This window comes from Elephantulus edwardii, unplaced genomic scaffold (assembly GCF_000299155.1).
Source record: "Elephantulus edwardii isolate Elephantulus edwardi_28Jun2011 unplaced genomic scaffold, EleEdw1.0 scaffold00054, whole genome shotgun sequence".
NCBI classification, from domain to species: domain Eukaryota; kingdom Metazoa; phylum Chordata; class Mammalia; order Macroscelidea; family Macroscelididae; genus Elephantulus; species Elephantulus edwardii.
Window position 1 is genome coordinate 8,878,584 of NW_006399804.1, and position 21,593 is coordinate 8,900,176.

At 44.9% G+C, this 21,593-nt stretch overlaps 1 protein-coding gene across 1 annotated transcript in view; it reads left to right on the forward strand.

Moving 5' to 3' along the window:
• The window catches only part of KIAA1217 (KIAA1217 ortholog), a 456,740-nt gene extending 449,462 nt beyond the window's left edge, over positions 1 to 7,278 (forward strand). Inside the window, exons 16-19 of the mRNA XM_006887104.1 lie at positions 3,635 to 3,712; positions 3,824 to 5,422; positions 5,942 to 6,064; positions 6,799 to 7,278. Coding sequence (XP_006887166.1) covers positions 3,635 to 3,712; positions 3,824 to 5,422; positions 5,942 to 6,064; positions 6,799 to 7,278 — 2,280 coding nt within the window. The remainder of the gene's footprint in view (positions 1 to 3,634; positions 3,713 to 3,823; positions 5,423 to 5,941; positions 6,065 to 6,798) is intronic.
• The last annotated feature ends 14,315 nt before the right edge of the window (positions 7,279 to 21,593 follow it).

Genomic DNA, 21,593 nt, shown 5'->3' on the forward strand with positions numbered 1-21,593 from the left:
TCCATATAGTCAGAGTCATTGGTGTGGAGTACAAACTGACTCCTAGCTGAACCTCCAGTGGGTTTTCAGAGGCTCTAGATTGTACAACGGGAGATTGTCCATCTTTCTCAGAGCAACTGGTGAATTCGATACACTTGCCTTTGAGTTGGGAATACAACCCCTTACCCACTAGACCAGCAGAGCCTAAAATTATCTGAAGTGCTAAAACGTACTTTTCCACATTCTAATTGTTTCCAAAAGTTGTGTTGGGGGCCAGGGAGAACTAAACTCTAAATGAAAGTTTGTTGTTACATTTAAGGAAAGGATATGAGGCTAAATATTTGAACTCTCAAATTTTTCAACATTCTAGAGATGACATTTTATCATATACATCTATTTTATTATATTAATCTTGTGTCTAAATTTTAGGACAAAGAGTTTATAAAAACTTTAGTTTTTCTAGTTTTTAGTCTGCAATTGTAAGTGAGCCTAGCACCTGAGGGCTGTGCCAGTGTAGCTCTTCAAGGGAACAATACTGGGCTCCCACTTACAGTCCTTAAAACTCACCTCCTGCCATGGAGGCCCAACCAACTCCTGCCTGGTCCACAGACACCACAGAGCCCTGTGTGACATCAGCCCCGTTAATGACATTGCAACATACAACTTCTCTCATAAAGAAAACCTCCTATCAATTTGAATTATTGTTGTTATGTGCTGTCGAGTTGGAACCGACCCATAGCTGACACTTCAGCAGATTTTCAGAGGCAGTAAACCACACAGAAGGAGACTGCCCATCCTTCCCCTCCTGAGCAACTGATTGATTTGAACTGCGTGCCTTTGAGATTGCAGCATAGCTTCTTACCACTAGGCCACTAATTTGAACTAAGTTCACAGAATCAAATTGGACATGCATCACTATTTAATTATGTGCAACTTTCTTAGGTGACCCAAAAAGACCAACTCATGCAACTCATTACCTTCAAATCAGGAGCATCTTATTGGGTTTCAGGCTGTAAATAGCAAAGGAGTTTGCCATGTTTCTCCCAAAGAGCAGCTAATGGATTCATTCCACTAAAAAGGAGTGGCCTTTAGTCTGGAAGCATAACTCCCTACAGACTACATCACTTAGCACTCCCTCGACCCATGGAAGAACCTCTAGTGTCTTGAACTTCATGGCATATTCTAGACCAAAGTTTGGCTATTTCTGCCAGAAATGCTGAGAACTTGAAATGCCCCAAAGATCTTGGCAGAACAGTTGTTTCACTGTAAAATTTTTCTAATTGATTGTAAGGTTGCATGAGATTTCTCGCCCTGTGATTAAAAGTCCCTGTCCCATTTATCAAAGTTAATAAGTTGTTATTGTGGTTATGTACCATCAGGTTAGAACCTCCAGCAGGTTTTCAGAGGCAATAAATTGAACAGGAGAAGATTGTCCATCTTCCTCCCTCTGGTGAATTCATACCACCTGTCCTTGGGTTGGCAGTACAACTCCTTACCCACTGGGCCCGCAGAGCTCCCCTATATCTTATTAACGGAGTACCAGCTCTCTGTGAGACTGATCATAATTCTTATTCTGGATAACTGTATCCCAGGGACCAAGCAACTTCATCAAACCCATGTGTATTAAACTTGTCCCCAACTTTTTCTCATTATTAATCTCTTCCTGGATTCTCCATTCACCCTTCCAAGAATCAAATCTCTTCTTCCCCCCTCCCCCCACCCCAGGAAAATACAAGCCTAGTATTTTCTATTTCTGTAATCTTCCTGTAACTGTGTCTCTAATTTCGGTTTATTGTCTGTATGCCTATTAACCATCATTTGCCAGTTTTCTAAAAATCCAAACCTAAGGGCCTGTAAGCAGACACTATAGAAGCATCATTATTTTCCATGAACATCCCTGCTTCTCTATGACTATGGGAGAAATCACTGTGGCTGAGAAGAAGCGTGTGATCAAATTACTCTTATTAAAGTTGGCGTACTTTGATTTGCTTGTTCTTTCTTCTAATTCCAGGAAAAACGATAGGTTGTGTAGAAACTAAATTTAAGATTTTATCTTAGTGATTATCTGTTGGGGTATTCTACTACTAAATCACTTTTAAAAGCTGTATGTTGCAGGCTAACTTGGCATAGTTAACAATGAATATTACATGAGTCGCAACCACTCTGAGCATATGCCAGCCCTCCCTCTCCCCAGGAAATAGGGTCACAACCAAATATCAGCCGGATGTACCCTCTTTAGATGACATGCCAGTTTCTTGTGGGTTTCAGGTAGTGCATTCTCAAGTGTGATAGCCTAGAGTGGAAACAAAAGACAAGAGGGTGTTTTTCTTCTTAAAACCTCTCTGAATTACTTGATAATGTAAGCTTAAAATCCCTTAAAAGTAGTCATGTTCAAAGACATTTGACAGCTGAATCACTGCATTTGTTGGGGAGTTTTGTGGGTGGAAGGAGACACTCAGCAGAAGGGGTTTGGTGGCTCATGCACCTTGCATCTTCTTCTGTGCTTCTGTGTGATTAATGCTGCCTGTTGTTCGTGTGTTGTTCCTTCATTGTTGTGTGAACATTGTTTCCATTTTTAACTGGGGGTGTAGCATTGCTCTTGGTTGACATTGACATCTGGATTATTGTGCTTTATTATGTTGTAATTGCTTTAATTAGATGACCTACTTTGGGGTTGTTCCCCTCTCTCCTTTTCTGGGGCTTCCACAGCAAGAAGGGGGGACATTTATACCTTGGAAGGAATAAGGCATAGGTAATGAGTAGTATGTGGCAGGGCTTGAAGCAACTAAAAGACCCATACTTGAAAAGCTGTGCTTCCTGGTGGAGTACACTCAATACGTGTCTCCTTACTATTGGATCCTTAGGTACTGAAACTTGGTGAGACTCTCAGATAGGCATCTTCACCTGCCTCAGATAGTGTGAAGACTGAAAGCTGAGTGAAAATGTTACAACCACCTTTTGAGCATCCAGTACCTATCTAGCAGATGTATGGATTCTATTTTGGCACAGTGATTGCTATAAATTTGTTTTCCATCATCTTGTCTACTATTAGTCTGAAGGTTTTCATACTTTCAACATTATAAACTACAAGTTTATTTTAAATTTGTCATTTGAGTAGGAAGAAATAATGTTGTTTTTCAATATGAGAGTACCACTCTCAACCAATGTAAATGTCATTGGAGGATAATTTTCATAAAGGAAGTATTGATAGTACTGAAATAACTAGCAGGAAGGGACAATGAGAGATCTCCTGTTTTAATCCTTCAGCTTATAAGCAAGAAGACTGAGACCCTGAAAGGTAGACCATTCTTCTGGTTATAGATTCTGCTAAGCTCTCAATCAGATGTTAAAAAAATGGATGTGTTAATTCAAAATTGATCCTTTCATTTACTTAACTACTGCCCCACAGAATTTGAAGTCCTTGAAATATTTTTCTAATTGAGATTTTCATCTTGTGCAAACACAGGGCATTTTTGGAAGTTGGAGAACAAAGCCACCCAAGGTAAACAGAACTGTAGGCTTTTGGACTGGTGTGCCACAAATGTGCTTGGCCAGCATGTTTTGGAAATGTCATGAAAGGAGCAATTTAGTTGTAGTCCACTTTGGGGGGAGGATGTGGTTTTGTGGAGTAACATGTCCTACACTATTCTACTAGAATTTGGAATTTTTCCATGAAGACGTACGGAAATCTGATGTTGAATATGCAAATGGCCCCGCAGTGGAATCCCGCAAGGTGAGTTCTCCAGATCTGTGTGGCTCCCAGTATAGTGCAGATTAATTCCCATGCTTGGCAGACCCATCTCTAATTAACATGTGTGGTTTCCCTCCTCACTCTCCCTCCTAGGTTGCTGCAGGGGCACTAAGGTTTAGTGACCAGCCCAAGGACAAGTGGGACAGAGAAATGAATAGTGTTTCTGATGCTTCAAGAACATCAGAACACAAAACTGGAATTTTAGTGAAAGAAAATGCTGCAGCCAGTAAGAGTTTGCTGAGAGAAAGTAGAGACCATTCCCAGGAAAACGTGTCGAAAGTCAATTCTACTACCTCTGGCACTCATTCCTTAGAGGATGAAGTAAGTAAAGGACTGAAAGTCTCAGATCGGCAGACCTCAGCAGCTGAGACTCAGAAGGTGAATTATAAAAAGGTAAAGGAGCTGAGTCATCCAGGACAAGATGCTCCTAGGAGCCACCTTCCCGCGCCCACCAGACCAACTGAATTGAGCGCTCATGACGTCAAAGCACAAGACCGGGAAGATTCCGTGACAGATATTGGCCAAGTCATTCTAAGACCCAAGGGGGCGAGGCACACCAGCCCGAGTGCTAGTGAGGAAGGAGACCCCGCCTCGAGTTCTCCCACGGAAGAGAGCGCACCCCCTGACAACATTGCCTTCATGATCACCAGCACTGCAGTCCAGGTGCTGTCCAGCGGGGAGGTCCGTGACATAGTGAGCAAACAAGGAGAAGATGTACAGACCGTCAATATTGATGCCAAGAAGGAGCTGACCTCCCTGCCAGGAGGGATGGAACAAGAAGAGCCAGTGGTGTGCCTCGACAAGAAGCCAGTCATCATCATCTTCGACGAGCCCATGGATATCCGGTCGGCCTACAAGAGACTTTCCACCATATTTGAGGAGTGTGATGAGGAATTAGAGAGAATGATGACCGAGGAGAAGATCGTGGAGGAAGAAGAGGAGGAAAATGGAGACCCCAGTATTCAGAATAACCCTGCCCAGGGGTTTACCCAGAAGGTTGCCTCCCTTAGCCTTGGATCGGGACAGCCAGCTGAGGGCAAAGTGCAGTCTCACTCCCAGCCAGCAGACACCAGAATACCAGGAGGAGGACAGGAGAGGAGTAAGATGGACCTGAGCAAGCTCGGCCCAGCAGAGTCTCTAGACTCTGAGAACAAGTGTGACATCACCGACGACCAGTTTGAAAGCCCCAAGAAAAAGTTCAAGTTCAAATTCCCCAAGAAGCAGCTGGCTGCACTCACCCAGGCCATCCGCACGGGGACCAAGACGGGGAAGAAGACTCTGCAGGTGGTGGTCTACGAAGAGGAGGAAGAAGATGGCACCCTGAAGCAGCACAAGGAAGCCAGGCGGTTCGAGATCTCCCGGTCCCAGCCCGAGGACGCCCCCAGGACTCCAGCCCAGAAGCCGGAGCAGCCCAGCTCAGAGGGCTCACGGCAGGTTTCAAGAACTGATGAAATTCGGAAGAATACCTACAAAACCTTGAACAGCCTGGAGCAGACCATCAAACAGCTGGAAAACACCATCAGTGAAATGAGTCCCAAAGCCCTAGGTGATACCTCATATTCTTCCAACAGAGATTCTGTTGCAAGCTCACCCCACCTCACTCAAGAGGCCTCTCCTCGCACCCCACTAGCTCTGGATGAAGCTCCCACTGCCCTAGAACCCCCCACAGCGATACCTCCAGCTTCACGTAAGGTATCTTGGGCTGATGGAAAATGACAAGACTCAGCTGCTTTCTTAAATCTGCCATAATCACCATTAGCCAAAGGTGTCTTGTGATTGACTTGCTTCCTTTCAGGTGGCTCGTTTTTGTTTGGGTTTTGTTGTTTTGTTTTTTCTGCTCACCATGATCCCTCCTCTCACAGTTTCCTCCCTCCCCTCCAAAACAACAACTAGGTGTCTAACCGCTAATCAAGTCTCTGTTGCTGGTTGGTGTCGGGTAAACGCAAGGATTCTGGGCCGGCCGTCTGCTGTGTGAAATGATTGCTCTGGTCCTCTCATTAAAATCCGTCCAATCAGTAGTAGAGCAGTTGATTCTGTTTGATTCTTGGAATTAACCCCAGTGGTGTCTCCTGATGTCCGTCTCCTAGACCTGTCCTGCATGTAGGGCTGTGGCTTCTCACACTGAGCTTCTGCGCACGGTGGGACAGGCCCCTCAGGTCACTCACTCACGGGGTGGTCCTCTTCTCTTCTCCTCTGTCTTCTTCCCCACAGGGCCCCAGCGGGACCCCACAGACCAGCAGGATGCCTGTCCCCATGAGTTCCAAGGGCAGATCTGGAAGCGCGGACAAACCCAGCAAGCAGTCCAAACTGCAGGACCCCCGCCAGTATCGTCAGGTAGTTTTACCTTAAACCCAATTTTGGATGGACAGTCTTGCTGTTAAGAAGCAAGCCGCTGACTTAGTTGATACCAAATAATGTGTTATCTTTGTAAAATAATGGTTTCCGTAGACATCCTGGATCTGGGGGCATGAAGGAAGACTAAAAGATCTCTGTTAAACTTCTCACCACGCTTTTTTGCATGCTTGCAATGAAACATCTTTTACGTTTGTGACTTCCCCACGTTAGCTCTTAACACACGGTGCCAGCCCAGTTGACTTCTTCTCTCTGGTGAATTGAATGTGGTGGTTTGTGAGAACGCCACAGGGAAGGCAGGCAGACCAACCTGTTCCTCCACTGCTCTTAAAGCCACCGGTACTAACATGGATGTTGACTGCACTGTTTTTAGAAGCACATTAACTCTCCCTCCTGAACTCCCTCTCCCCCACCCCAGTAATAACCCAGACGCATGGCCCGCCCGGCACACGGTAACAATGGTAGTTGGAATGATGTGACTCTTCTCACAGATGCTCTTCTTCCTGGTTTTCTGCCCATCCCTTGCTGTGTCCTTGGGGGGTTTCTACCAGGTCTAATACAGCACAAGACTTAGCTCAGGCCTTGAACTGTGTTTATATATGTATTTTTTTTCTTTTGTTTATTTAATTCTCAGAAGGGCTGTATTGCCAGGCCCTGTGGATTTGCTCATGTTACCAGCTTTCTGACAAACTGTCTCCCACCATCTTTATTTACAGGCTAATGGAAGTGCTAAGAAAGCTGGTGGGGACAATAAGCCTACTTCCCCCTCCTTACCTGCTTCTAAGATTCCAGCCCTTTCTCCCAGCTCTGGGAAAAGCAGTTCTCTGCCCTCTTCCAGTGCCGACAATTCTAGCTTCCCTAATCCACCTGCTACTAAACCATCGGTTACTTCTTCTAACCCTCTCAGCCCCCACACAGGACGAGCCGCTCACTCTGCCTCCCTCATCCCCTCTGTCTCTAATGGCTCCTTAAAGTTTCAGAGCCCCCCTCATCCAGGTAAAGGTCACCATCTCTCGTTCTCACTGCAGACTCAAAATGGCCGAGCAGCCCCCCCCCCCTCCCCCGCCTCCCCCACCTCCCTGAACCAAGGTGCCAAGAGCATCCGGACCATCCATACTCCCAGCCTCACCAGCTACAAGGCACAGAACGGAAGTTCCAGCAAAGCCACCCCATCCACAGCAAAGGAGACCTCTTAAAGGCCAAATCCTATTAGGCACAAGTTGGAGTTGTATTAAAAAAAATTTTTTTAAGTCTTTTTAACAGTGTGCATCAACTGTTTTCTCAAGAGAATGTAACATATTGCTGTATTGTTTGAGGCTTAATGCTAAGTATGTTTTAAATACTGGATTAATAGATTTTCGTAAAACAAGGTGGTTGGTTGTTCTTTTGGGTTGGTTTTTGTTTTCTTTTTTTCCCGTTGCTCTTGTAATGATACAGTGTTTACTGTCTCTATCCAATACCTGTTACGTGAAGCAAGCATGTTACTACAACAGAGTCTGGTAAGGGAACTGGGGTGGATGTGAGAGAGAAGGGGGAAATGTACTGAGCATGTAAAACGATGTATGATTCCAGAGTTTTAGTATGTTTTGTATAAAAATATTTTTCATTACAGAGACTAGAAGTGAACAGAGAAATACACAAGTGTGACTATACAAATTGTAAAACAGATACTATAATATTTTCCTTTTATTTTAGGAATTATTTAGCTTTATTACAGATTTCTATTTTTGTCAAGATGTCATGGTTCCTTTCAAGATCTTTTTTGCCAAAACATTTTGATACTATAGCATTGTAGATTTGAAAGTAGGTTAGACTTTAAGCCAATGAACTTCTGCACAAGCCATCCGGGTGCCGTGTGTAGAAGGCAACTTATCAAACATTCTGCACTGCCATGGAAATTCTGTATAATAAGTTGCTAGCCCAAGCAAACTGGCTTTCTTTTTCTTTTTTTCCATCCTTTCTTAACATTGGAGATTCTCTCACCATTTCCTTTGCAGTATCTCTCTAACCTCTTTGTTTCTGGAGACCCGGTAACCCACACAATTGCATTGTGGATTTTAAAAATGTACACTTCTGTACGGTTCTGTAAACTGACAAACTTTTGTAAATATTATAAATATGGGTAGACATTAAAATACGGTATGTGACAGCACATAAAAGTAGTTTTCCCACACCAAAGTTAATTTTTATGCATGCTTTAAAAAAATATATATTGGGATGGGCAGAAATGGGACTATCCATAAATTTTTAAAAAGAGCAACTTGTTTGCACAGCTATAGTGTTTTGTAAATAAATGTATTTGTATAACACAGTCATGTAATATACAGAACTATAAGCAAAGACTTTGCAAATCTTAAATAAAGGGATGCATGCTTATTATTTTTTGTACCTTGTTATTGTAACTACTTCCAAGTCAAAGAACATAACTGCACCTCTTACAGACTGAAGTGGTTTTGGCTTTAAGAGCATTACATGCAACACAGTTAAAATGCCTGAATTCTAACCTCAAGTCAATGGTTCGAACCTACCAGCCATTGCATGAGTGGAAAATGTGACTGTTTGCATAAAAATGTATCACCTTGGAAGTCCTACGGGGCAGTTTAACTCTGTCCTTAGCACCACTTTGAGTTCAAACTGTCTCATGAGCAAAATGCTTGGGATTTGAACCACACTCATTAAGCCACTACTGCTTTTCTAAAAGCTAGGAGGTGTAAATCCAGCACTGATCATATTCCCAATAGACTCCTTACAAATGCGGTGCTGGCTTCGGTAGCCAACTGTCTCCTCTAGCTGATCAGAGCTTGGCTGCATAAAACAGACCTGAATGAGGAGTTTCTCCACCCTCATTTACCCAAAGGGTTATTTTTACTTTCTCTCTCTCTCTCTCCCTCTCTCTCTCTCTCCGTCTCTCTCTCTCTCAAGTCTTCAGTAGGGGGAGACATAAAATATGTGTTCTCAATTTTCAAGAAATATTGCTGGTCAAGAAGAGAATCAGGTGTTGCGTGTTTTCATTTAAAAGAACAGAGGGAAAAGAGATTGAAAATAATACCAAAACAATGAATTGATGAGAAGAAAAATCCCAAGAACCTGCTTATCATTATGTTTTGCCTTTTAAATCTTTATATTTCTGGTTTCGTGTGTAGTACAAATACCCTTATGACCTTGGAAACCCATTGGTTTGTCTTCTCAAGCTTTCAGCTTATTGAGCACCCCAGAACTGTACACATTCCAACTCTACCCATTGTGTGGAGGAGCCCAGATGGTGCTGTGTCTTACGTGCTACGCTGCTCACTGAAAGGCCAGTCATTGGAATTCACCAGGTTCTCTGAGTGAGAAAGAGGGACAGTCGTCACCTTTAAATATTTGTGGTCTCAAAAACTCGATGGAAGCTTGATGAATCAGAATCAACTCCTTGGCAGTGGGTTTGGTTTGCTTTGGTTTGGTTTGATTTGGATTACTGCGTGAGTATCTCTAGTTTTAAGTTGCTCTTCTTGTTAGGTGTCATTGTTGAGTCACCTGTGACTCATAATGGCCCTGTGACCAGTGGCTCTGAATCCTGTTTTTTCTTGTGCCATCCTCATCTCTGACACACTTGAACCGTTGTTACAGTCACTGTGTCAATCCGTTTCATTGACGGTCTTCCTCTCTCACGCTGACTCTCGATGGCCCTCAGGAGAGGGAGTCTTTTAGTAGAAAAATTTGCAATATTTTATCCATTCCCCTGAATCTTGTCAACAATCACATTATATTTTAAAAAAATCCTTGGAGTGGCTAACTAATTCATGCCAGTGTTATTTGTTCCAGATGATGGACAAGCTGAGGCTTCATTGTGAGCAGCTAAACAACAGATTGGAGCTCAGTTTATTTCATTGAATCCCAGAATTCCCAGAGCAGGGAATATAGAGTTCAAACAAGCTGAACAATCAGAGGGAACAATCTCCAGCCAGAGCCCCTCACATCAGTCCAGCTGGCAGCAAATTCACATATCCCCCATGACTGCCCTCACGCTTGACAGTTCACGAGAATGACTCACAGAACTCAGGAAAGTGCTTCATTTACTGCTTCATTGCAGAGAATGTGCAATTAGACACAACTAAGTGACAGCTACAGGGATGCCTGGGAGGGGTAAGGTCAGGGAGCCAGAGCTGCTGTGGCCTCGTCCACTCCACATATCCCTACATATTGCAATGTGTGCATGGAGTGCTGCCCACCCAGGCAGCTCAGCCAAGCTTCAGTGTCCAGAATTTCTATTGGGGTTTCTTTACGCAAACACGATTGATTAAATCCTCACCCTCATGGCTGAGCTCAGTCTCCCCTGAGGTGGAACTGATATCACATGGTTCAAAGCCCCAACCCTCTTAATCAGCTGGTTGGTCTTTCTGGCATGGCCCCCGCCAGATCCTGAGTCATCTCCTCTCAAGGGCCCCCTCCCTAAAGGCTTCTCCAAATGAACTGTCACACAACAAAGACACTGAGTAAAATTCCAAAGATCTAAGCAGTTACTTCCCAAGAACAGGAAACAAGAGCCAGTCACACAAAGTCATGGAGGCAATGGTCAGTTTCAGCAAATGTGATGAAAGAGTTGGTTCATTAAGCAAGGAGAAGCTCAATGAATCCATTCATTACACTGGTCTGAGATCAGCAATGTATTGACTTCCATCCTCAGGACAAGGGTAAGAATCTGCAGAAATTGCCTCCAAGTGGGCACTGGCTGCCTGTGACAACACTTAGCAGAGGAGCCTCGAGGTTCTTTTAGCTTCTTAGGGAGTGATGTTGGGTAGGATGGGCTTTTGGATTTTCAGATTTTAGGGAACTATTAACAGATTCTTGCTGCATTGGCTTTTAAGGTCATCATTCAGCTAGTCAAATCTGAAAAAGAATCTTTGATATGATAAGTCACCAGCATTTGCTGTGGGTTAGGGCTGGCGGCAGGCAGGCAGCAGGGGATGGCGCATGGCTGTGCCAGGAGGCTCAACTGCTATTTGCTAGTTGTGCAATCTTGCATATGCATCTTGGTTTCCACATAGGCTAAAGGAGACCGACCGTAAGAAGAGTGCAGCCAGTGTGGGACGATGGTATCTGACCTCCAGCAACACCACTAGGGAAAACACTTTTCATCCACAGCACAAACCCTATATGAACAGAGAGAAGCTCTGGTAGTATAGCTCATAGGGGCAGCACCAATAACCCAAAGACCATGCTTCTCTGGCAATTCAAATCCAGCAGCTTCATGGGAGAAAATATGGGCAATCTCCCCTGTGATTTACAACCTTGAAAACTCAGTGGAGGGTTAGCGATGCATTGGTTCCAACTCAAGAGCAATGAGCATTTTGAGTCTATGCAGTCAAACATGCCCTCATGTTCCCTGCACCCACTTCTACCCATTTTCACACCAACCATCCCTCCCAGAGCTCTAACTGCTCTGCTACTGGGTCTATTAATCAGTTGCAGTGGCCATGCAGAGCTCATGGACCATATTTATGATTATGAGGTTTATTAGAGAAACTCAAGTTGGAAACAAGATAGAATTATTCTGTGAGTACAGCTTCTTAGATGTGCTTGCAGGCCTCCTGACCTTTAGCTTTTATTCAGTGTTACACAGTTCTTTTAGTCTGGTAAATTATAGTATCTCACTTCAGTCGTCCAGTAAACTTGGGTGCAGCCCCTCTGCACTGGCCCCACGAAATGTAGTTCTGTTAAGCTCTGTCTCGCATCAGTTTCTGGTTCTCTTACTTCTACTGCTTCTGCTCTTGCTGTGGGTCTTTGTCTCTTGTATGGGAATCTCTTCCTGAAGGGTCACACAGCACTCTCCACTTCTTTCTTGATGGTAATGAGATTCCCGTTTCCCGTCTCTAAACCAGTTCCGTTTAAGTCTGCCAGGATGGCAAAACTAACCAGTTCCCTCATTAATAAATAGCCTATAAGTCAGGAAATCAAAAAGCGTATCGCGATGGGAAAGTCTGCTGTTAGGGACCTCTCTAAAGTACTCAGGAGCAGCGGTGTCTCTCTGGAGACTAAGGTGCGCCTGATACAGGCCATGGTCTTTGCAGTCGCTTGTTATGCATCAGAGAGTTGGACAATGACTAGGGAGGACAGAAGGAGAGTGGATGCTTTTGAGCTGTGGTGCTGGAGAAGAGTACTGAATGTACCATGGACTACCAGGAAAACAAACAGATTCATCTTGGAGAGGGTTAAACCAGGCTATTCCTTGGAGGCAAGGATTCTGGAGCTTTGTCTGACATACTTTGGACATGTTGCCAGGAGGGACGGGTCCTTGGAGAGGGACGGCGCAGGAGGGGAAGACCCTCTATGAGGTAGATTGATTCAGTGACTGGGGTAATCGGGATGGGTGTGTCAGAGGCAGTGCGGTTGGCGCAGGATAGAGCAGGGTTTAGGGCTGTTGTGCATAGGGTCGCTATGAGTCGGAAACGACTCGACGGCACATAACAACAACAACATACCTCATTTACCTCATTTGCATTATTAACATAGCCCTAGCTCTGGTGGCTTAGTGGTAAGAATTATGCTGCCAGTGCAAAGTGTGTGGTTCAAATCCATCGGCTGCCGCAGGGCACAAAGACAATCTACTCTCATGCAATTTACTGCCTCTGAAAACCTGCTGGAGGGTCAGCTAGGGTGGGTTCCAACTTGACAGCACAAGTAACATCTCAGCCATAATTCTTGGTGATGGGCACTCTGGTGTCCAGTTGTTGTCATTGATTGCCTTCTAGTCAAGCACAACTCATAGAGACCCTATGAACAAAAGGCCAGAAGCCCCTCTACAACTATTGACATTTATCAAAGTTCATAGTCTCCAAAGGCATGTTGTTTAGGAAGTGGATGCCACTCCTGCTTCCAAACCTGTCATAGAATGTTGTTGTTGTTATGTGCCATTGAGTCACCTGTGATGTATAGGCACCCTACGTACAGCAGCTCTGAACCCTTCTCTGCCCTGAGCCTATCTCACTAATTCTGACACACCAACCCCCATCACCCCAGTTACTGTATTAATCCATCTCATCCGGGGTCTCCCTCTCCTGTGCTGTCTGTCCACCATTCCGAGCATGATGTCCTTCTCCAAGGATTGATCTCTCCTAGCCACGTACCCAAAGTAAGTGAGGCAGAGCTTCAAAATCCTAGCCTCCAAGAGAGACTTAGTTTCACCCTCTCCAAGACAGACCTATTTGTTTTCTTGGCAGTCCATGGTCTTGAACAAGACTCTGCTCCAGCACCACAACTTGAAGGCATTTCTTCTTCTGTCCTCCTTAGTCATTGTCCAACTCTCTGAAGCATAACAAGTAATTGAGAAGATCATGGCCTGGATTAGGCACACCTTTGTCTCTAGATTGACATCGTTGCTCATCAGCATTCTGGAAAGGTCCATAACAGCAGATTTTCCTAGCGAGATTTGTCTTTCGATTTCCTGACTACTTTGGTGACTAGTAGATATTTGGCTACCAACCCAAAGGCATGTGGTTCAAATCCACCAACTCCTTGGCAAAAGAACAATGGGCAGCATCCTCCCATATGATTGACAATCTCTGAAAACCTATTGTAGGGTCATCTATAAGTTGACTCCAATTCACAGAGTTTTTTTTATTCAGCCATGTGGAGAGAAAGGTAGGAACACCATGTTGAACTATCAATCTACTGCACCATAGAGATTTATCATGGTACCTGCTTCCTAGGGTGGGTTGTGGGTGGATCAATAGTTAAATGGCCTTCCCTGCAGGAGGACAAAGGTTTGATTGTAGACCAATGCACTTCACAATCAGTTGCCACCTCCCTGTCTATGGAAGCTCTTTTGTAGCTAAGCAGGTTTCTGCAGAACTGCCAGACTAAGACAGACCAGTAAGTTAGACCTGGTGCTCTGCTTCCAAAAAAAAATCACTTAAAACCCTACAGATAACAGCTACCCAATCCTGGAAGCATTTTGTCCTGCCCTGTTGTTCAGGGGTCTTCATGGGTCAGGGAGCTGACTCAACAGCAATTAACAAGAAAAGCCTCATCAGCTCATTACCAGGATTATGTTTAAAAATTGCATGTGTGAATTACACATATAAATTCTTGAGAGCCTAATATGTATTGAGCACTCAGTGAAGGTCAACTAGGACTGTCGTCATTATTCATGGTGGTGAGTGAGACACTCCAAAGACATAAGGTCTGGTCAGGCAGGGGTGGTGTGGACACCAGGAGAGCACACCCTAGGACATGGCCACCAGGGGAATAAAACTGTGGTGGTTTAGTGGGCAAAGAGCCGTGCTGCCGACAGAAAGGTAAGTGGTTCAAATCCACCGGCTGAACCATGGGGGGAAATGGACATTCTCGTCTTATGCACAGCCTCTGCAAACAGTCGGCTATGAGTCAGTGGGGACTTGATGGCACATAAAAAAAGAACTATAAAGGGGGATATTATTTTAAAAATCATTTCTATTGCACTGCATAATGCTGACTAGATTTCAGAAAATGTCTCACACTAAGAGTAAGAATAAAAGCCTGCTCACCTACTTCTGAAAATTAGCTTCTCTCTTGCAATGGCATTGAGCCAGCACTGACAGGGCTTTTGAGAACATCCCCTAAGAGTGATTGGTTGTCGAGTTCAGTATGACTCACGATCCTGTGAACCACTGATCTGCACACTGTCCCATCCCATGCCATCCTCACAGTCTCTGACACAAGTCCATTGCCACAGACACCATGTCAGCCCACCTGAGAGTCCTCCTCGCTTTCATTGACCCTCCACCTTCCCAAGCATGATGTCCATCTCCAAGGAATGACCTAGCAACAAGCCCAGCATATGTGAGACAAAGCTTCGTCATGTTTGCCTCCGGGGAGCACTCTGGCTGCACCTTCTCCAAGACCTGTTTGTTCTTTCCACAGTTATGGGCTGGATATTCCTTCTTCTCCAGCCCAGAATGATCAGGAGGGAAGGCCTAGTTTGTCTTTGATTCATTTTGTCTATTTTCTTGGATATTTTGACTGCTTCCCCAGTGTGTCTGCTGTGAGCCCTCTCCTTCTCAAGGCTCTCCACTTCCTGGGCCTTTCCTTAAGAAGTACCTTTCTGCTTCTGATGCCAAATAAGATAAAATTGCAGAACCTACCAAACCCTCTGCTGTCCCGTCGATTTCAGCTCATGACCGTAAGGACAGATTAGAGTTGCCCCCTAGGGTCCCAAGGTTGTAATCAGTACAGGAGCCGACTGACACATCTTCCCAAACCAGTGAAGATGTACTTACAAGAAAAAGTGTGCGCTCTAGAGGTGGAGTCAAAGAAGAAAATGTCCATGAATAAGGGGTCCGGGTGTGGCAATTATAATCACATAGGCTTGGTTTTCGTAAGTGAATAAGCCTCAGTGGACGGAGCCTGGTTGGTCGGGCCATACCATAGAGTGACCCCAGAGGACTTTCTGCAATCCTGTCCCTTCCACCTAAAATCCCTCAGAGGAGACCATGGCTCTCGCTGCCGCCTCCCACTGCTCCAGCCACAACAGGCCCAAGTCCCGGGGCTGCCCCTGCCCAGCACATGCCTCCCACCTCTATCACATGCAGCCTTGGCCTCACAGTATTCAGGAGCATATATAGTGCACTCTGTAGATGGGCTGTGCAAATGATGAGCACACCCAGCCTCCCACTGAAGATTGAGTTCACTGAGAGGACCCTCGTGAGGAAGGCTTGATGATCTGTGTCAGGACCCCGTGGAGCACAGTCCTGCGCCGTCACACGTGCGATCAGCTGGACCTGGAACTGACTGTGTGTCAAATTGTAGATTGGAAGTATATAGTGATAATAATCCACGGCTATCAAATTGATTGCAACTCGTAGTCACGTTCCACACGGCTTCTGAGGTTGTAGATCTTTCTAGGAGGCAATGGCCCATCTTTCTCCCAGAGAGCACAGTTGGTGGATTTGAACTATTGACTTTTTGGTGAGCAGCTCGACGGAGTATGCACTGTACGTGATTGATAAATAGTAAGTGCCCACGTTCTGTCAAATCACCTTGCTTAGGAATTGGAACAAACATGGATCTCTTCCCGTCAGACAGCCAGGCAGCTGTCCTTCAAATTTCCTGCCATAGATTGGTGGGGACATCCAGGGCTGCACCTGTCGTTTGAAGCATTTACATTGGTATCACAGTGATTCCTGGGCCTAGTTTTTACCAAAGCCTTCAATTCAACTTGAATTTCTTCCTTCATTGCCATTGTCTCTTGATCATATGATATTTCTTGAAATTTTGCAGTATTGTCCAATTCTTTTTGATACAGTGACTCTGTACTTACTCTTGAGTTCTCAAGTCTGTTCCATTGGTCTATAAGGACATTAGCTTTTAGAAGAAATGGAGAAATAAGAAAAGGGCAGTAAAAAAGACAGTATAGTAAAACATTTTCAATGACATTGATTGGAAAATCCTGACTGCAAAAGAGGATCTATGGAAGGATTTTGAAGGGTCAAGGACTTAATATTACAAAACTTCAGGTTGAAGGAACAATTGCTGAGAAACCTGGTCACCTAGTGGGTGAGGAGTTGCCCTGCTGACTCTAAAGTGTTGGTCCTCTATTGACTTGAAACCACCAGCTGCTCCATAGGAGAAAGATGGGCAGTCTCCTCCTGAGCGATTTACAGCCTCTGAAAACCCACTAGAGGGTCAGCTATAGTTGATTCTAATTCAACGGTGATGAGTTCAGTTATTGGATTATAGAGAAAGAGAAAAATGAAGAAGATCAGGAATTCAAGTCAGAACATTCCAGAGTCAAGAAGGCACAGAGAAGAAAGAATTGGGATAACAGGGTGTCAAACTCAATGTTCTCTTCTCCAGATCAGTCATGTAATCTATGTGAAAAATAAGTCTCATAAGAGGACTTGGGGGGGGGGGTGGAATCTGGTCATCTAGTGGCAAAAAACTGCATTGCAATCCCAAAGGCACAAGATTCAAATCTCACCAGCTGCCCTGAGAGAGAAGGATGGGCAATCTCCTGTGCAATTAACTATTTCTGGAAACCCGCTGGAAGGTCAGCTATGGATTGGTTCCGACTTGATGGTACATAGCAACAAATGTCAGAATTAAAGTCTGTATATGCTTACAGAGGGGTTCATAATACACTGCACCCCTAAACACCCTGAATGGCCACTGAGGGTTCATAATACACTGCACCCCTAAACACCCTGAATGGCCACTGAAGACACAGGCTGGTGGAAGGGAATTGTGGAACACAGGTTCTTACCATTTACGTTGTCCACAACTTTAAAAAGTTTCCCTTAAGATCATGCAGGGAGCCCTGGTGGCACAGTGGTTAAGTGCCCAGCTGGTAATGTTAAGGTTGGCAATTCAAACACACCGGCTGCTTGCAAGAGAAAGATGTGTCAGTGTGTTTCCATAAAGATAACAGCCTTGGAAACCCCATAGGGCAGTGCTGTGCTATCCTGTGGGGACGCTGTGAGTCAGAATAGATGCCTTGGCAATGGAGAAGGTTCAACTGTGCCTTGGATTTTAAGCAACTTGATGGTTATGGTCCATAGAATATTGTGCTGCTAATCAAATAAAGCACAGGTTTCCTGCTCCTCGAATCTACGAGTGTATGGGAGAAAGATGGGCAGTCTCCTCCCGTTACGATTTATACCATTGGAAACCCTGGGTTTCTATGAGTTAGAGTCCACTACACGACAGAGTTGTTTCGAGTTGTTAGAACTCATAGAAAACATTGTTCACTTGTTGCCACCTTGTGTTCATTTCTGGAAATTCATCAATAAAGGAGGTGGTTCAACAGCTGTCTGGTTATCTCCAAGTTGGTGCTTCAAACCCCGATCACTCAGAAGTAGAAAGATGTGGCTGTACATTTCCATAAGCAGTAGTAGTTGTTGTTAGATACCATAGAGTCGAATTACAATTCATAACAACCCTATAAACAACAGACCTGAACCCTGTCCTATCCGGTGCCATCCTCATCATTTGTGTCTATTGCTGTCACCATGTCAATCTGTCTGGCTGAGGATCTTCCTCCCTTTTACTGACCCTCCACATTTCCAAGCATGATGTCCCTCTCCAAGGAATAGCCTCTCCTAGCAACATGCCCAAAGTATGTGAGATGAAACTTTGTCATCTTTGCCTCCAAGGAGTATTCTGGCTACACTTTTTCCAAGACATAGCTGTCCTTTTGGCAGTCAGTCCATGGGATATTCAGTACTCTTCTCCAGTCTCACAACTCAAAGACATCAATTCTCTGTCATCTTTATTCACTGTCCAGCTCTCAGATGCACAGCAAATGATGAAAAGACCATAATCCAAACAGGTCCCCCTTAGTCTTCAAACCAGATCATTGCTCCTTAGTAATGTGGAGTATTTACAGAAGTATTTACAGACTTGAAAATCCAATGGAACAGTTCCACTCCAACATGTAGGGTGGTGATGTATCACAGTCGACGCCATGGCAGTGGGTTTGGTTTGAGGTTTTGGTCGCTTAGTAAATGCATTGACTTCTTCCCTCACCTAAATGATGGTTCTAACTAAAAAAGCATACAACTGACCAGCAGGGTGGGCCCACAGCCCAGGATGAAGGTATGAGGTGGGGTGCTTTTGTCCTTGGCTCAAGGAGCTCCTCTTTGAACTAACTACAACTTCTCATCTTTCCTGCTTAGGGGAGGGGGGGTGGGGCGAAGAAAAGGGGTATGGACTATGATACTAAAAAGTTCATGCTCCTTTCCAAGCACTTTAAGCCAATAAGAGGAGGAAAGTATTTAACTCACAGAGCAAGCATCCCGTGGTGGAATTCCACATATCAAAGGGCAGAATTGAGGGGTGTGTTGCCAGAAGTGCAAATATTTAAGGAAATATTAATATCAGTTCCACATATACTCTGCTAGAAAATGGAAAAGGCCCTTATTCTTTGTGGCCAGCATTGCCCAGTCAGACAGAGCTCACAACTTTCTCTCCTGCTTTGCTTGGGAAGTTGTTTTGCTGACAACAGACTTGTTGTGCTTTCATTCTTGCTTATGGAATCCTAAAAGTCTTGCTGTTCTCTACAGCGGAGAAGGAGCTAGAAGCTGAAACACAGCATCAAAGTCCAATGCAAGTTGCTATGAAGTCAGTTATGCCTCTGCCCTCCAACTGGTAAAAAAGAGGCACCAAATCTTTGAAGGGTCTTGACACATTCAGTAACTCCCACAGCACTCTGATCTTTGGTACGTTCAATAATTTGTTGCAATGGCCACACAGAACCCATCGATCTTATAGTTAAGGGGCAGTCTGCATTCATAAAGATAAAACTTTGGAAACCCAATCTCACAATCCTGTAATGTCACTACAGAGTCACTATGACTGTTTATCAAGGCCACCACAGAGTTACTATAGAAACAAGCCACAGGGACACACAGATCCCTTGACTTAGGTGACATCATCCAAGCCATGAATCAACCCAAAAAATGTTGTCAAAGAGCAGATTTGTTATGCATTTTATCATCATCCCAACCAAAACTCCAGGAAGAGTCTAGTGATAGTGTGTTCCCTCTCTGTCTCTACATTGTTTATTTGAGCACTTGTGGCTTCATTCTTCATTCAGCATTGAGTACACCATCACTCAGCTCACTCGAAGGCTGTCAACAGCAGCCCCAAAGCCTTCCTCTGTGTGTGTGTGTGTGTGTGTGTGTGTCTGTGTCTGTGTGTGTGTGTGTGTGTGTGTGTGTGTGTGTGCAACTACTAAACCACATAGCCCTTGCTCCAGACAGGCAGGACGAAGACCCGAGAAGGAGTTTTATGTATCCTCATTAGAACACCCAGAGTGCTCTTTGGAGGCAAGGATGATGAGATTTTGCCTCATATACTAGAGCGACATGATGCTTGGAAGGGTAGAGGGTCGGCAAAGGAGAAAAAGACTCTTGACCAGGTGGATGGACACAGTGACTGCTTCAATGAGCTCTAGTGTGTCAGGAAGTGTGAGGATGGCACAAGTTAGGACAGGGTTCAGATCTGCTGTTGTTCATAGGGTCGTTATGTGTTGTACCCAACTCGATGGCACATAACAACAAAAACAACACTACAGTCCCACCTATGGTCAACAGACCTAATGGACAATAGACCATTCCAGGAACATTTGAAATAAAATCCAAGACCTTTGCTAGGCCCTACAGGACTCTGCTAAAGTGCCTGGATTTTTTGCACTTTCTTTTGAGGACTTGAACCAACGTTTTGCTTAGCAGATAGGTGCCAAGTTAATCAGTTCTTTGCACGTCCCCGGGACTCCCCAGCACCTTGCCTCCCCAGCCTCATCTAACAGATGCTGAGTGCAATCTCTTGGGGCATGTAATGCAGACAGCCTCTGTTCTTGTTATTATCAGGCGCTGTTGAGTTGATTATGACCCATACAGGTCACACACACAACAGAAGGAAACGCCTCTGGTCCTCCACCGTCCAGTAACTACTGCCACCCTTGAGCCCTTGGGAGCCACTGTGTCACTCTATCTCCTTGAAATTCTTCTTCACTGACCCAATACTTTACCAAGCATGATGTCTTTCTCCAGGGACTGGGTCCTTCTGACAACATGTCCAAAGAATTTGAGATTAAGCCTAAGTGGCTAAAAACCAGCTTATTTGTCATCTGTTTTCAAAACAAACGGATGTGTACCAATTTCAGTTTGGTTCTGGCTGGTTTCAGCCCACTCTGACAAAGTGAATAACACAGAACAAAATCTGCTAACACAGGCAAAGAATTGCTCTGCTCACCCAAAGGCCACATCTCTCAGTTCAAATCCACAGCAGCTCCTTAAAAGAAAGATTGGCAGTCTGCCCCTGTGTGATTTACAGCCTCCGATACCCACTGGAAGGTCAGTTACGAGTGGGTTCTGACTCGATAGCTCTGATTTTTAATTTTTTTCCCCCCCCCGCAATGACAGACAGTGCAACTCAGGGTGGCACTTAAGCCCCCAATTCGGGATAAGGAACTGGTGCTACCAGATGTTCCTCGTCCTGTTCTCCATGGGCACCATGGTCCTTTTTCTTCCTCATTTCCTGCACCGCCTCCCCCAAGTTAACCTTTCAAACTTTTGCGCTTTGATGTTTACTTCCTCATGACCGCGCCTTGAGGTTTTAAAAGGGAGACAGTGCAGTTCCCTCAGACAGCACAGGGTGCAAAGTCTCTGCACACGGACTTGGAACAAGAACAGGCATGCCAGCCTGTGTTTCTCAACCATGAGCGGGCGTAAGAATTCACTAGGAACTGTTTAAAAAAATCGGCCTGGAATGAGGCCAAAACACTTGTAATTTTGGAAATTACAGGTGATTCTGAAACTCAGCCAAGGCAAACACGGAGAGGAAAAAGGGGCTGCTCTGACCTCCCGCGGCCACCAGGGGACGCTGTGTCACACAGCCTAGCGGAACAGGTGCCGCCCAGATCCCCGCGGAGGCCCCAGCAGGTGGTGGAGGGGGGGGGTGCGAACCTCGAGACTCACTGTCCTTTGGATAATCTGTTTGAAGCCACTGAACCCTCTACAGACGCCCATCCAATGTTTTAGGTCTATGCCCCAGG